The following is a 16,005-nucleotide window of genomic DNA, read 5'->3' as shown; positions in this document are numbered from 1 at the left end:
TGCCCCTTTTCCTAAGGTACATAGCAGCCTCCCCAAAGAAACCTCACTTCTTAATTGTTGAACGGAGTCCATGCTGAGTTTTAGCTAAGGTGTCCAGACTGCACTGGGTGATCAGGGAGAAGGAGGGCCCTGGGGGGCGGGGGGACAGTCGCCTCAGCTGGACCCAGCGAGTTCCTGCCGCTCTCCTGGTGCTCACGTCTGTTGCCATGGTAACCAAAGAACAGGTGGCTCCCGGGGGAGCCTCCTTCCGAAGTGGAACCTGCGGGCGTGGGAAGTGTGAGGCCCCAGGCAGCACTGACCTTGGCCTTCACCGTGGCCTCTGCCTCCCACGCGCTCTCTGCTTGCCCCTCCTTCGGCCCCTCCTCGGTGAGTGTGTCTGAGATCCCCGAAGGCCAGGAGCTGTAAGGAGAAGTTCCGCTTGTATTCTTCCATGAGATCTGATACAGACTCTTTCCCCCCTTTCCAGGGAGACCAAGTCCAGCCTGGAAGAAGACCTCCTTCTAAACCAGGCTGATGAGGTCAAATTCCAGATCAGATGTGGCCGCTGTCAGATCACTGCCCAGTCTTTTGCTGAAATCAAGTTCCACCTGCTTGACGTTCATGGAGAGGAAATCCAGGGCCAGTTGCAGGAGGAGCTCTCACCCTCCCCAGGAAGCAGGGGAGCTCAGGGAGAACTGGTTCAACAGGCTGCTCCTTTCTGGAAACATCCTGAGAGAAGAAAGCAGCTTAAGCACCGTCCCTTGGACGGGGAACTCTGTGCAGTCCCCAGACTGAAAAAGCAACTCTACCTCCGTCATCAGAATGATGTGGAGATACTTGCGAAACGTGAAGGAGCCCAGCCAGGACCCAGTGAGCCCGGAGGACACCCCCAGGGCCCCGAGGGTCCCGGCCCCGACGCTGCCCTCTCCCCGCCCCGGCCTGGCTTTCGCTGCGTCCTTTGTGCACAGACGCTGGGAAGGAAGGAAGAGCTGCTCCTGCATTGGGAAGAGCGCCACAAGTGCGAGAACCCTCTGAAACTCTGGACGGTTCTCAGCACGCTCTCCAGCCAGGGGGTCATCGAACCTTCCAGCGAGACCGGAAAATGAGACAGGGAGCCGGGGGGTAAGGGGAGGTTTTCTGTCCGCTTCCTCTGTTCCATGGTGGTGCTTAATACCAAAAATCAAGCAGGTTAGGATCAGCGCTAATGAGCACAGTGAGCTTTGTACAGTTTTATTTTATTATGAAATATATATGTACGGGCCTTCCCTGGTGGCGCAGTGGTTGGGAGTCCGCCTGCCGACGCAGGGGACGCGGGTTCGTGCCCCGGTCCGGGAGGATCCCACATGCCGCGGAGCGGCTGGGCCCGTGAGCCATGGCCGCTGAGCCTGCGCGTCTGGAGCCTGTGCTCCGCAACGGGAGAGGCCACAGCAGTGAGAGGCCCGCGTACCGCAAAATAAATAAATAAATAAATAAATATATATATATATATATATACACACACACACACACACACACACACACACACACACATATATGTACATATGCCCTTGATGCCTATTTTTCTAACATAATGCAGTTTTATTTTAAAATTCTATGTCCTGTTAGTATCTGAGACTTTATTTCAGATTCAATAAAAAGATAAATTTGCAGATTGAAATGTAGAGTATCATAGGCTATTCTTCAAGTACGGTTTTTAGTAAAAACACGTGTTTGAGTTATTTCCTGTCTGTGTGCGTGTATGTGTCCTTTTGTTCACATGTTTTCTGCTTAAGTAGGTTGACAAATGTGGTAAATGTCCAGGTGACAAAATCACTTCTGTCTCAGCCCTGGCATATTGTTGACCTTTATCAGATTCTCTAGTCTGTTTGAATGTGCCGTAGAGCAGCACCTTAAATAAGGTTCTCATCTGTCATAACTGGAAGTCCGTGTTTTCAGGACTTTGATTTTTTTTAATTCATTTTCTTAAGTGCACATCCGTTGAAGCTTAGATGCTGTAAGTCTGATACCTGTAGTGTTCCCGTCAAAGTCATCAGCCATTTCTTAGTACTTCAGCTAATAGAAAAACCACTTTTTTGTTAAAAAGTTATTTTCAGAAAATCTTTTGAGTCAGAAAATTTACAACCTGGAGAGTGAACTGGGTAGTTCAGCCCAGATGTCAGGTGTCTCAGCGGCCTTTCCTCTTCCCCAGTAACTTCAGAGGGCTGTCACTGTCACTGGCTGATCAATTTTAGATGCAACTGTGCCTTTCAAGCCCGGGTCCTCTTTGAAAGTCAGGAGTAAATGATTGCCTGTTAAATTCTTGGGAAATTACCTCGAATCAGAAATGTTGCCATTTGAAGTTTCTGGCCATCCTGGCTGCAAAATCGTTTTCTCGGAATGCGGGAGTCTGAACACTTCAAGCCACTTGGATCCCGGGCTTTGGTTGAAAGCGCCGTGCACGTGGCCAGCCCTGTTCCTGAAGCTGGGCCCGGGCATCGTCATAACATTTTTCTGTGTTAAAGGAAGTTACCTAAACGGAGGAAGACCTAAATTCTAACTGATGAGCTAGCGGGTCTTAAATCATCTTTCTGAATGTCTCGTTTTAAAACCAAGTGTTCATAAGTACAATTTGGTTCAAGTAGCGCAAAAAAAGGAAAACTCAATCCTTGGCTTTTTTGCAAATAGTTTTATAAATTTGAGAATAAGAAGGTAGGGATAGAGATCACGGAAAGATTCAGCTGTGGTTCATCAATCGATCACGCTGCACCCAATCTCAGAGAGATACTATCAGACCTCCACTGTGTGAATATTTTTAGAACTCGGCTAGTCACGGGACAGCTTTACCATTCAGCACAGCATCTAGTTTGTTTTTGGAAGAGTGGTCTCGAAGACACTAACAAATGAGCGCTACCACGAATACTACTTGAGTTCAAACCATGAATCTTGACTTAAACTCTGAAGTGCTTCTTAGACCCCTCTGTCTTCAGATGCTAAGCAGGATTTCTGAAATACTGGCCAAGAAGTCCTCAGGCAGAGGAGCGGGTCCGTTTGGAGACAAAGGTGTGGGGGGGGGGGGGCAGAGTGCATCCACCCCGCACGTAAAGGAGAGTCCGAAGTCCCCAAGGTTGCGAGGACTCTCCCCTGTGGCCCATGTTTAATCCCATATTCTTGCAGTGAGAACAAGACAGTGAGGGCTCAGGTAGCCTCGGAAAGAAATAGAGGGTTAGGATGGGCCAAGAGCAAAGCTGGGGAGATGCAGTTGGCTCTTCACAAAGCGCTCTGCCTGGGTCCCCTTCTCAGGACGCTCCCTGCATTTCTCCAGGAGCAGCCCAGTGCCACCTAGGTCAGGGAGTTTCTGGTCCTTAACGACGACGCTTCTCCAGTGGGAATGCTGCGAAAAGGGACTCCGACTGGGGAGGTAGAATAAAAGGGAATCGTTCAGCTAAAGAACTTCGGGAACAGCTCAAGTTGATTCCCCGGGGGGTCTTGCTTGCCAATCCTTCCGTGGGCGCAGACGTCCCAGCCTACGTAGGTGACCCACAGGCAGTGACGTGTACAAGGAGGTGCTGTGAGGCTTACTGCCCGTGAGTTACCTTTCGAGGCCCCGTTCTCCCACCGGTAAGATGGGAGCCGTGACACACACACACACACACACCCCCCAAAGCATCTGTTGTGAATGGTCGATGCCATTCACATAGAGCGTGGGGCACATTCATAGAGCGTGGGGCACACTTGGGCCACGGAGTAACTGGGGGCTGTTATTTATTATACCTTTGGGCAGACTTGCAAGAAGAGGTATGTGATGCCGTAGAAGGGTAACTTAAAACAGCTCAGGTGGGCCTCACGTCCAGAATTCAAGGATAAAACCTCTACGGAGAACTGCAGACATTTGCATCTTTGCATAAAAAGTGTATTTTAATTTTTAAATAAACTGGGATTGGGATCACATGGAGGTTTGGTGTCTATTTAGTCAATACAGGAGGTAAAATTCACTAGATGACCTGTGTTCCAAGTTCCACTGTGGGCCACGAATCCCCCCCCCCGTGGCTGCCCTCCACGGCCTCTGCTGGCCCTGGTCACAGCGCCCGCCCTAGTGTCCTGAACCTCACAGTGGGCTTGTCTGTTTCCCACACTGGACCTGCCTTTTGAGGGCAGGGACTGTGTCTTTGCTCAGCACGCAGCCCCAGAGGATCCTGCCCCTGACAAGGAACAGTGTACAATATTTGTTGAAAAAATAGATATGTGAGCAAAAAACAAAGAAAATTGTCCCTTTCCCTTTCTATGAATAAATCCAGCTTCAGGAGCTCCCCACCTTAGAGCTAGGAAGGCACAGAGGCAAATTTGGTCTTAAATGTAGCACGTCCATTTCACTTCATGTCTTTTGCTTCTTGGCAAGTTGTCCCAGAGCCAGAAAAATGAGGGGGTTTTTTGTTTTTTTCTTTTTCTTTTGGCCCTAAATTATTTATGAAAGTTACAGCATTTTAGATTTGTATTGTTTCATTAGTTGTAGCTTTTATTCATGACCCCTTTCGTTTCTCTCTCTTTCTCTGGACCTCTTCCTGCTGGAGCTGGACCGTTCCTCTCATGTGGAAAGTTGTCTCTTCATCGCACGCCATAAATAATCCAACCTGCGTGCATTCCGCTGTCTTCCCTGGCTCCACGCTCCTTCCCACCCCCCAGCTGCCCCGCTCCAGTTTTCTGTGGCCCCAGTGACATGATCGTTGGCAATAAGTGCTCAGCTTCATTTATTTACTGGAATTCTCAGATCTGGACCAGTTTGCTCCATTCAAGCTGCTGACGTGTTTTGTTAGGTACACATTTTGTAGAATCTCCCCGTTGTGCCGAGCTCTGAGGAAAGGGCCCTGGTAAGGATGAACTGGGATTTAACAGATTTTTACCTTCAACTTTATATGGACTTGCCTAACGTCAGGCAGTCGGCAGCTTATCTGGACTTGGGGTCCAATACATATTTGAACCATATTCACCTCTCCAGGGATGCTCCTTTTGGAGGTGAAATGTTTATTGTATCTCATATTTGGTCATGGTCATGGTTATCCCCATAATAAAACTATAACCGTGGTTTTGCAAAAGCATATTTTAAACTTGCGTTTAGGATGTTAGCTAAGTAGTACATCACATCTTCCGTGCTCTGAAGTGTGAGAATGTTTCAATGTGTTGACTTAACCCTAGGAGAAAATCCAGGGTCTACTGAAGGAGACCAAATATGACACTTGTTCTGATTTTGATGTGAAGCTAAACAGGTTTGGGATTTTTTTTTTTTTTCAGTGAAACTTGCTCACATGTTCAAAATTGCCCACCACGCCTTGGTCAGCTTAGCCATAAAGAATTCACCTGTAATAGGATGGCAGTACTTGCCTCTTTCAGTACATTCCACAAACAAAATTGCAGGCGAGTAGCATCACAATAGATCATGTTTTGATAAATCAGCCACTAAGTGCTACTCAAAAAAATGAAAGATTTTACCTTCTGCCATTAAGTAGGAATTTAATCTCCAGTCAGGTGTTGCAAAGAGACCGCCCACCAGGTGTTCTAAGGGCATTTGCAGAAACAGCAATGAACTTGATCTGATTATTGCCTGAGTTGTCATGCAGACCTTACCACAAAAGTCTGGCCACAGAGGAGATCCAGGGGCTCAAACATACGAGCTGCAGGACCCTCCCTAAGCTCTGGCTACTTCCGGAAGTCATTGCTAAGTGTGTGCTCTTACGAAACTAATACACTGCCTTTTCCCAGTCTCATCCAAATTAAAGCACAGTTAAATTTTTCCTAAGACATTCATTGAACCAAGCCTTTTTGACAATGGTTACAACTAAGGAAAGTTGAAATATCCAAGAAGACTTAAGTCCTTTGAATGGTGTTTATTCTTTCTTGAAGTAAAGGGTGGGTAGGGCGAGCACGAGGGCAGCAGTGCCATGTCAAGACACGGCATGAGGAACTTTTTGATGATGAAAGGAAAGGCCCAGTGGGGTGCTGTAGGGTAGTGGCGAGCCTGGATCTAGGGTCCAGGCAGCAAAATGGGATTAATAGTTTGGTACCACCCCCATGGAACAAGCCAAATTTGACAATTTCTATCAAAATCTTTTTAAAATGCACAGACGTTTTGACCCAGGAACTCCACTTCCAGGAATCTGGCCTATAGATATTACTGCACGAGTTCACAGACAGATGTGGACAGAGAAAGGCACCTGCCATATCAGGAAACAAAGGATGTTGCAGCCATCAAGCTGTCAGCCACTGCAGCCGCCCCAGACTGTGCACCCAGAACGGATTCAGGATGGAGAAACCCAGGATGCCGGCCCCAGATAGCTAAGGTGCATTTCAAAGGAATCATTTCAGTGAGCCCAGACCCTTGCGTCTTCCCATACACAGAAAATTGCTAAATTCATTAATTTGATATGTCTGGTTTTCTTTAATTAACAGTCATCTTTCGATGTTCTGACGACCTGGGTTTTTTTTTGCAAAAACTCCTATATATCCTGGCTTCTCCCTTACGGTCCCTCCAAGCAATCTGAGAGCCTCTCTCCCGGGCCTAAGTGCTTAGTATGTCCACCAAATAAAACGTAATTCTCAACTTCAGGGTTGTGGGGTTTTTTCAGCCCACACATATGTGAGGATGTTCAGTGCAGCATTGTTTATAAGACTGAACACAAATTCAAATACCCGTCAGAGCCGGTTTAAAGAAGCTTCAGTGCTCCAGGGGACAGAACACCGTGCTGCAGGAGAAGAGATGGAAGTTGCACCTCATGTGCTGAAATCTGTACTGTGTGCAGGAAGCAAGATGCAGAGCACGTACGGTGTGCTGTCATGTGAAAAAGGAGGAAGGAAGGGTGGGCGAGAAGGGGTCGATGCGTGCTTGTAATATGCATAGGAGTTTTCCCGGAAGGGGGCTTCAGGAAAGGGGTACCAGGAGATGGCAAAGCGGGACACTTACTTTTGCGTTATTGGAATGTTTGGCTGCATTTTATTTATTGTTTTTGGGTTGCAAAATGTCTTCATCGGATTAAGCAGTAGCCGGGCTGCTGTCGTTCGGGAAGGCCTCGGCAGCGCTGTGAAGGAAGGAGAAGTCGTCTGACCCCTTGAGCTCGAGCCCCTGCTGCCTGACAGTACCGCACCACGGCCCACAGGTACAAAAGTTTCATTTCGTAAAAATAATACAGTCTACATAATCATGCACTTTGCATCTTGAATGTTCTAATTTCTTCTTTTAATTCTGGCTCCCTCGCACTAAATTTATCTCATGACCCACCAGTGAGGCCCCAATCTGAACTAGACTGCTACAGGCGTCAGACTTGCCACCCTCCCTGTCCCTCTGTGGCCTCCCTGGGCTGTCTGTCAACCCAGGCCCTCCAGTCCCTGCTGTCAGGGCCTGAAGGAGCACTGCACATCTCCCCATATTTGCATTTTATAGGCCTTCTGAAGGGTGGCCTTAAGCCAAAGGGATGACTAATGCTGGCAAGTTCTGAAGCCCTGTGGCCGCTAAGAAGGCCTTTTGGTGCCTCAGTAATGCCCTGGGGGGCTCCTGAGTGCCCTTTGGAAAAGAGTGAAGCCGTCCCTTAGGAACCCAGAGGCATCGCCACCTGGCCCGGGCTCAACCCTGAAAAGTTCTTCCAAAGTTTCACTTGACCAGAGTTACTGACTCTGGGTTTGGGCTGGGTTTGAAATCGTCTCTCATTTCTCATCCTAATTCAAATAAAATGGTGCAGCAGAAATCTGGTCCTCTGAAGAAGACGCAGACTCTGACGGCATTGGAACCTACTGGAACCAACAGCCTTCCTCTCCCCTCTGCCCTCTCCCCCTCTCCTCGCCTATGCTAAGAAGCCCACGTCGGGCCAGGTTTTCTGAGGATGTGGGTATGACCCCCTCCTTCTCGTCCTCCTGGCCTCACTGTCCTGTCAAATGTTCTGCCGTTTTGCCAGGCCTGCGGTATAACTGGGTCACAAGGGTAGAACGTGGCCGAAGAAAGGGCCACTTAGACTTCAAAATGATCTGTATCCTTCCACCATCTCCAGGGAGTGATGCTGAAATTAGACCAAGTCTCTCACGGATGCGAACAAACTCCCACCCCCTCCCATGTCCAATACCCGGTGCTGCCGTGAACACAAAGTCTTGTCTGTCGCGCAGCTGTCGCTTGGCCCAAAGCCCTCAAAGTTAACACCTAGTTAATCACATTCTCCTGTGTGTATTCCTCGGAGGGCCCTCTCTCGCAATTTTCATGTGTTGGCTTAAATAAAATCTGTCTGGTTCCCCTTTTCATAGCAGCTTAAATCTGTCCCAAGTTGCCCAAAAAAGTGTTTATGGAACTACTCACGGGTCCTCCAGGGAGATTTCCCAATCAACACACACGCGTGAGTGCCCAGCTCATGTGGAGACCCACACCCTAGCCCACTTGGGGCCCCCCGGCTGGAAAGCCAGCCCAGCACAGAGTGCCACTGGTCTGAGAAGATCCTCCACACTTCCGGTCACATGGGGTTACCCAGGAGATGCTGTTGCCCAGCTGTACTTTTCCGTTTGCACATAGACGGGAGCATAGGACTCTTTCATTGACAGTAAGAGGCAGTAGGAGAGAAGGAAATTGGCCGTGATCGGATGTTTTCATTTTGCTTTGATTTTCATCAGTGCCCTGAAAACACTATTTCAAACATCTTCATCATCTCATACGGAAAATAATAACCTCAGTGGTGTTTGTTAACTCTGAGGGCCCTTATTATCGAAGAGGGCAATCTTCTGCCAGTTTCACAAAGGACTCGTGCTTTTCTGGGTCCGGTGGGATTCACTGGGGATTTCAGTCCACTCACAACTGGGAAAATTTCCCCATCACAAAATCCATTGCCAAAATGGACACCAGTTGGCCTCCTGGTTGACAATCCCAGAAGGGAAAGTTCTGGGCTCCAAAACGAAGCGATTTGCTCAAGAGTTGAGACAGTAGCAGGAAATCATGCTGTCTTGACCCAAGGTTTGCTCTCTGCTGAGGATAACGGAGGGTTTGGGGCTGCAGGGCCATCAGTGTCACAAGTAATCCATTCAGAAATAGCGAAAGGCCTTCTACTATAACAAGGAATTTAAAATAGTTTCAGCCAGACTTAAGCATACTTGGGCATTAATAGTCTTTTAACTTAGTGGGAAAAAACCACTGCGACTTAGTTGGTGGCGAAGCTGATGGAGGGGGAAGATGAAAGAGCTACTTCTCCTGAAGTGAGCGTGTTTGACCAAATTTCAGGAAAACAGCCTAATGGCTCTCTTTCTACGCCTTGTGGCTGAAGATGTGATTTGTATGGACCACATCAGTCTCAGGTAGAGTGAATCGGCTCGCTGCGCTGTGAGGTTGGCATTAAACCTTTCACACCTGGGCCTTCCCCGGCGGTCCAGTGGTTAAGACGCCGCGCTTCCAGTGCAGGGGGCACGGGTTCAATCCCCGGTCGGGGGGCTTGGATCCCGCATGCAGTATGGCACGGCCAAAAAAATAAAAACTAAACCTTTCACAGCGGGCAGCCCTACGGTCCAAATTGCAGCGAATCTAGCTGAGAGCTGCCCGTTTCCTACTAAGTGCAGCCTGACACCGGTGCCCGTACAGCCAGCAGCAAGCTTATCCCAATATTTTGTCACATTCAACAACATCTTCGAGAAAATGGCTTAAATGGACGTTCTTTTAGAAGACCAGAAAAATAAGATCAACAACCATTGAAAAGTCTGTGGAATCTGAAGCATGTAGAAAATCGCCCCCCGTACCCCATGGGCTGTATTATTTCCCCCTTTTAAACCAATATTTATCATTTAACCGTGGTTTTACAGCCAAGCCATCCTGAACATGTCCCGTCCAGGGAACACGGGTGGAAATGACCCCCCCGGCTCTGAGACCCCGGCCTTGGAGCTGAGCCCCTCCCGCCCCCAGCCCTGCTCTCTCCCCTGCAGGGCGGGGCTGCCTCCCCCCGCCCCCCCAGGCTCTGCTCTGCTGGCCCCGCCTCTCCATCCGTGCGCCCGTGGTCCACGTGGCCACTCGCGGTGGGCCAGTTCCCGCGGAGGTCGCGGGAGGCTTCCTCTGCTTCCTCCTCAGACGGGGACACGCTTTTTTACGGAGCCCCGAACTGGGAGGCAGCCCTCCATTTCTCCCAGTGAGCACTTATTCTTTGTTTAGTCTCCCTTTCCGCCCACCCTTGAGTCAAGCCTGGGGTAAGGCGCTGGGAGCCAACCCAGAAGCCCCCCAGCGGGCTCTGCTCCCGCCTTCATCACTTCTGGGTGGGCCCTCTGCACCCGCAGCTGCGTCCTGGGGGGTCGCCAACAGCGGAGTCCGCCCCCTGGCAGGCTCGCCCTCACCCCGCCTCCCAAGCCCCCCCACCCAGTGCGGGGGGGGGGACCGGACACCCCGAGGGCCTGGCAGCAGCTGCTCCCGTCCCGTCCCAAAGCCCGCTTCTACCGCCTCGGCTTGGGATTCATGCAGATGGGCGTGGAGTGGAGTCCCGTCTTCCTGGGTGAGTTTGTTGACTGAAAAAAAAAAAGCACAGCCTGAAAGTTGCCAGTTCAGGAGTCTTACTGAGGACTCTAGCCTGGGGATCAGCCTCTGAGATCGCTCTGAGGGACTGTTCCAAAGAGGTAAGTGAGGATATATAGGAGGTTTTGCTGAAAAAAAAAAAAAAAATGTAGTCCAACATCAAAAGATGACTGTTAATCCCAAGGACAGACATCTGAGGTTAGTGATTTTAGTGCTTTTCTGTGTATGGGAAGAGGCAAGAGTCTGGGCTCATTGAAATGATTCCTTTCGTAGCATCTTCCTAGGGCCAGCATCTGACCTTCACCCTCCTGAGTGCCCCCCACCAGGGGGCAGCTGCAGTAGCTGATAGCGTGGGGGTGGGCAGCATGCACTGTTTACCGGAAGGGCAGACAACATTCTTTGTCCAGAAGTTCTCACCTCCCCAAGGAAGGCTAAAATCCTCAACTGTCAAACCTACCTTTCAAGCCCAAGAAGCACAGTTCGCTGGGTTTTGTGAACCAATGCTATCAAGTGATATATACAAAGTGCAAGTGACAAGGTACCACAGGCACAGAACATACGCAAAACGCACGTTTTCAGGACGTTGAATTAAGAGAGAGGGGGCTGAGGAATGAGACTTCAAAGGAAGCATTCAACCCGCACCTTCCCAGAGTGAAGTGGGGACGGGTGGTTTCCAGAATAGATGCCCAGATGGGCATTTGAGTGGTGTCCTCTCACTGGATCACCTGCTCTGACTCTAGGGGCATCAGAGGGCCACTTCTGGTAAATGAAAAGCAGGCATGTGGAGACTCTGATGAATGTCTTCATTGGAATCGTACTGCTGTGGAGGTCGAGGAAACCCGCAGAAGATTCTGGTTTCCTAAGTAAGCTGTGCTTCTCAAGTTCAAGGTGCTGTTTCTTTCATGAAACTTGATGAGCAACTAATTAAACGGAGGAAGGACCGTCCACAGCACAGGTGACCAGCAGGGTTCCCGCTGCAGCCAGGTCGAAGCAATTAAATGTGTGAAGCACGCTGTTTGTGTGTTTCCGGGGCTGTGAAAGTGATGGCCTGGCTAAGCAACAAAAAACACAACCCTTGAACACCACGGCCAAGGCCCACCCTTCTATAAAACATGTGCTCTCTTCTCCGAAGCAGGGAGCATCACCAACTCAAAAAGCAAGCCCAGGACCGGTTTCTTCTGAGGTGGGGAGCAGAGTACGGCCCACCGACAGTGGCCGATTGTGATTTATTAGTGGAGGGAAATTCGGAATTGAACTTCACCGTTGGGATTTACTTGCATTTGAAAGCAATGCAGTTAGCAGTCCATCTTTCAACACTGAAAGTATTTTGTCCACTTTTCTATCCTTCTGATGAATTAAGGGCTTATGAAAGGTGAGGGGTGGAAAACATTAGCAGCTGAAGCTCTTAGTGGATCTACTTGCCAGTTCAGGCTGGATGGAAAAACACAGGGGCCAGTTTTACATTGTTTCCCCACCAATTCCCATCAGCCGTGAACTATGATGCTTTCCTACGTCTGCAGTGGGTGGATAATAAGAGTTCCCGGTCCTCCGGTTCTCCAAGCTGTTTTGAACGAGGTCTGCTAATTGAATTCAGTTGTTTGCAGTTTTAAATGTTCCGTATTTTCCACAGAGCAAGAATGTATTAAACTCATTTCATCTGTCATCCAAGAAGAATTGGAGCCTGCATTTTTATTACCAACTGATTCGTGTTCACCTTCATCCTCGAATTTTTCCTGAAATGTTTACGATGTAATTAAAAACAATCAAGTCAAATTATCTATTTGAATTGGTCCCTTTGGGGGAAGATGAAGGAGCAGGAAAGGTGCCTGCGATGACATCATTTTGCATCGTTGCCTTCTCACACAGAAATACATCATGTAATCTGGTCACCGAGAGCATTCTGTAATGTCACTGCTGATTTAACAATTACAGAATATTGTAATTAAACGTTCAAATGCTCTCGTACATTTTCCCATTAACAAATGATCCTGGAACTTGATTCATTTCAGCGTTTAGAAAGGTCCTGGATTTGGTAATGTTGCTTCCTGCCACGCACACCTCCAGGGAAAACTATGATCTGAATCCTGAAGTCGGACCCAATTAAACTCTTGCATCTTCCCCACTGCGGCCGTAAGACAAACCACTTTTTCAGTCATGGCTCAGACAGGCTTGTCGGGTTTCTAGGGCTCCGCATGCGTACTGCCAGCCTCGAAAAAGCATTCCCTGGGAACAGTCTCATAATAGGGAAGAAAAATGATAAATCCACAAAGGCAGGAGCCACAATGCACGACGCTGGGCACAGCGCTGACTAAACATCGGGGCAGCTGGACCTGGTTAGGAGCCCGGCTGCTGGCACAAGAGTTTGCTGCTTTGCTGGGCATAAAGAGGTGGGTAGCTGAGACATCATAGAGCAGAAAATGAAACTTCTGTATTGAAACGTCAGAAGAGGAGAAAGGCTTACAACCCAATTTGCCTTGGGGCTGACTAATTACAGGGGCAAATCCTTAGATAAGATGTCACATAGGAAATTAGCAAAGCAGGAGCCATCGATCATGTCTCCTTAATTTTAAAGTTAGTTTTAACAATTCCCCAGACAAGGGACAGAAATCACGTTCATGACTTGAGTTTCTCCTCCAGAGAGTTGAATGTTGGGTAACGTTGCTCCATCTGACTTTTCCCCTGGCTTTGGTATTAAATAAACAAACACCACCAACAACGAAAACCTTGCGGCTAATTAAGATCAAGCAAATGAGTTGTCAAAAGAAAACTACCTTCTCTTCCTGGGAGGATGGTTGCCAGTCTGTTTTGCTTTGGAGGATTTAGACAGCTCTGCCCTGCTGGGCATTAAATACAAACCTCAGATTTGCTGCAAAGAATGTTGTTTTTAAGGAGATTGGGGAATTCGCTGGCAGTCCAGTGGTTAGGACTCCGCGCTTTCACTGCCAAGGGTGCGGGTTCAATCCCTGGTCAGGGAATTAAGATCCCACCAGCTGCAGGCGGCCGGAAAAAAAAAAAAAAAAAAAGATGTTTTTTGCATTTTCCTCTCTGACCTAAAGCAGGAGGTCTCTGGCGTGTAATATAGATGCCAACCTCTTTTATCACTCTTAATTTATAAAGCCATGGGACATTAGGTTCACAGGGTCAGAGGCAAGGACCAGGGCACCAGGCCATCGTGATGAGGCCTGCGGGACCCTGAGCCCCTCACCAGTTCTGACATCCAGCGCCTGCACCCCATGGAGTTGCTTCATTGGTATCAGCTCTGCTTAACCTGCCCCTTCTTTTTTCTCCTGCTGCCCATGCATTAGTACATCTTTAAGATGAGCCCAAATCCTTCTATACATTTCCCCAAAGTTCAGCAAAGAGTGGTAGTTTCTTAAATGTGATTTGAGCAATAATTAGCTAATGCTTTCTCATTCATGCTGGTTCATTATTAGCCAAGCAGAGCACGGCAGCCCATCCTTTGTGTTTAGAGGGATGTTACATTTGATGTCACAATCCTTCTCAAGGCGCTCGCCTTCCAGATAGCCTCCAGCACCACCACCGTGGGGTCAGAAGGGAGGTGGCCGCAGGTGTTCCGCGCTGAGCAGAGCCAGCCTGGACAGGTCTGGAGCTGGACAGGCCGTGCTGTCCTCCCCCATGTCTGAGCTATGGTGTAGGAACATTCCAGAGTGTCCACCAGCCGTGCACTGGGGTCTGAACAGAGACTGCAGTAGCACCCAACAGCCCGGGGCAGGACACAGACCATTACCCATCCACCAGGAGGGCACGGCTGGGGCATGCGGGAAAGGAAGTCGGGAGAGGCCCCGAGGGCCAGCCGGGCTGCCCGAGGGCCAGCCGGGCTGCCCAAGGCACGTGCGGAGGCTTTGCTTCTGCAGATTTTGTTCCCGGACTGGATGTTTGCAGCACCTCCAAACGGGAAGCGGCTCAGGCTACCCCACAGCCTGGAGAGCTAGGTGGACCCAACACCTGAGGCTCTTGTTAAGCCCGCCCCAGTCAGCTCCTGACCTGCCAGCCACGGGTGCCATGGGGCAGAGGCTCTTCGGGGCGCCATGGGCGGGGGAGAGTTGGATGGAAGGGGTCAGAGGGTGTGGAAGAGGAAGAAAGGGGGTGGAGAAGCTGAGGGTCTCCAGCGGAAAGGGTTAGGAAGGCCTGAAGGAAAAGGCCGGTTTGGAAGGAGGCCAGCACAGAAGGACCCTTCAAAGCCCGAGGGGCTGGTCCAGGCCAGGTCCCAGAACCCAGTCTCCTGCAGCTCCTCGGCCTGCAGGGAATAGCCAAGGCGAGCTCTGCCGGACTGAACACTGTTTTCTGAAATGAGGGATGCTTGAGCTAAACCCGATCTCCATCTTAGTGCTTCGGGGAAAAATCCCATTAGAACTTCTGAAGCGCAGTCGGATTTATGGCTGGAGAGGGCTGGATCCATGGGGATTGATCTGTTTGGTACACCTGCATCTCCCCCCTCCCCAGCCAGCCGCCAGCCAGCCCCTGCTGAAAAACCCTGAGCTGGGCTGAAATGCGCCTTGCTGGAGACGGTGGAGGTAAAACAGGATTTAAAGCAGTGCATTTTACCGGGCAACCTTATCTGGCTTAACTGCTCTGCGTTTTCAGCTGTGTGTGGATGTGAAGGATAATTACCATCGCATGTTACCTGAGATTACAAGGTTGTGTTCCAACTAATGACACCACGAGAACCAAGCGGTTGTTAATATTTAATCAGTCTGTGGGCTTAACAATTGGGTCAATGAGGTATGTAATTACATAATTATAAAAGACATTTCAGATAGGAATGGCTGGTACTGGTATTAATACCAAAGGTGAGAGCTGGTAGAAATACCCCACCGGGTCATTTCAGAAATATCACCAAAGAAGGACCTTCGAGGGGAGGGTATCCCTTAGAAAACGATGAGCACAGACTGAAGATCGTTTCCAGCACGTGGACTTCTTCTCTTCTTTCAGGCCCCCATATGGAACATCAGGCCAGATGTTTTACTGACGTCACAGATAACTATCACTGCAGTATTTAAATGGACCCCAAGAGAAAAGCTCCAGAACTTTCTTAATTGCATTCTAAAGGTGAGTGATGTTTAGTGGCTATGGGTGCTGGTGGATTTTTGCTTCTTTGTTTATTTTTTATTTTTGCTTGGCATTCAGGAGAGACTGACCAAAAATCAGGCAGTGAAGCCCCGTGCCACCTTCCTGGGGCTGCAGCTCCCCACCCTGGGTGGCACCTTTCTGCCAAAGGAGCAGCCCACATTGTCTCTGCTAGGAGATGCTGCTGGCATCCCTGTGCTCTACCTGGGGTTCCAGTTTCTCTCTGGTGCTCGTGGCTCCTCAGTGGAAAATGCCATTTCTAACCGGGGGGCTGGGGGGCTTGAGGGGGCTGGGGGGCTGGGGGGATGGGGGCAGGCAGCCAATCAGCTGAGTGTCCCTGCTCCATGGCCTGTGCCTGCAAAACATGGCTGAGAGCCCGTTAAAGGCACCCGGCAGATGTGAGCACCCAGACTGGAGCTGCAATCGGCCAGGACAATGGCCGTTGGAGATAG

The 16,005-nt window shown here is 49.6% G+C and overlaps 1 protein-coding gene across 11 annotated transcripts in view; it reads left to right on the top strand.

The window, feature by feature from the left end:
• ZNF438 (zinc finger protein 438) overlaps positions 1 to 16,005 on the top strand; it is a 186,463-nt gene that overhangs the window by 168,662 nt on the left and 1,796 nt on the right. For 10 of the 11 annotated variants that reach the window (XM_029236706.1, XM_029236709.1, XM_029236707.1 and 7 more), the window contains one exon: positions 467 to 2,101. In XM_029236706.1, the coding sequence (XP_029092539.1) occupies positions 467 to 1,085 (619 nt within the window). In that variant the 3' untranslated portion in view covers positions 1,086 to 2,101. Of the gene's footprint in view, positions 1 to 466; positions 2,102 to 6,074; positions 6,291 to 6,987; positions 7,104 to 15,418; positions 15,536 to 16,005 lie in introns of those variants that run through there. The other variant, XR_003795774.1, reaches the window with a different exon arrangement.

The sequence above is a fragment of the Monodon monoceros genome, unplaced genomic scaffold (genome assembly GCF_005190385.1).
Source record: "Monodon monoceros isolate NGI ecotype Baffin Bay Population unplaced genomic scaffold, NGI_Narwhal_1 Super_Scaffold_21, whole genome shotgun sequence".
NCBI classification, from domain to species: Eukaryota; Metazoa; Chordata; class Mammalia; order Artiodactyla; family Monodontidae; genus Monodon; species Monodon monoceros.
This window is presented reverse-complemented; position numbering and strand designations above follow the sequence as displayed.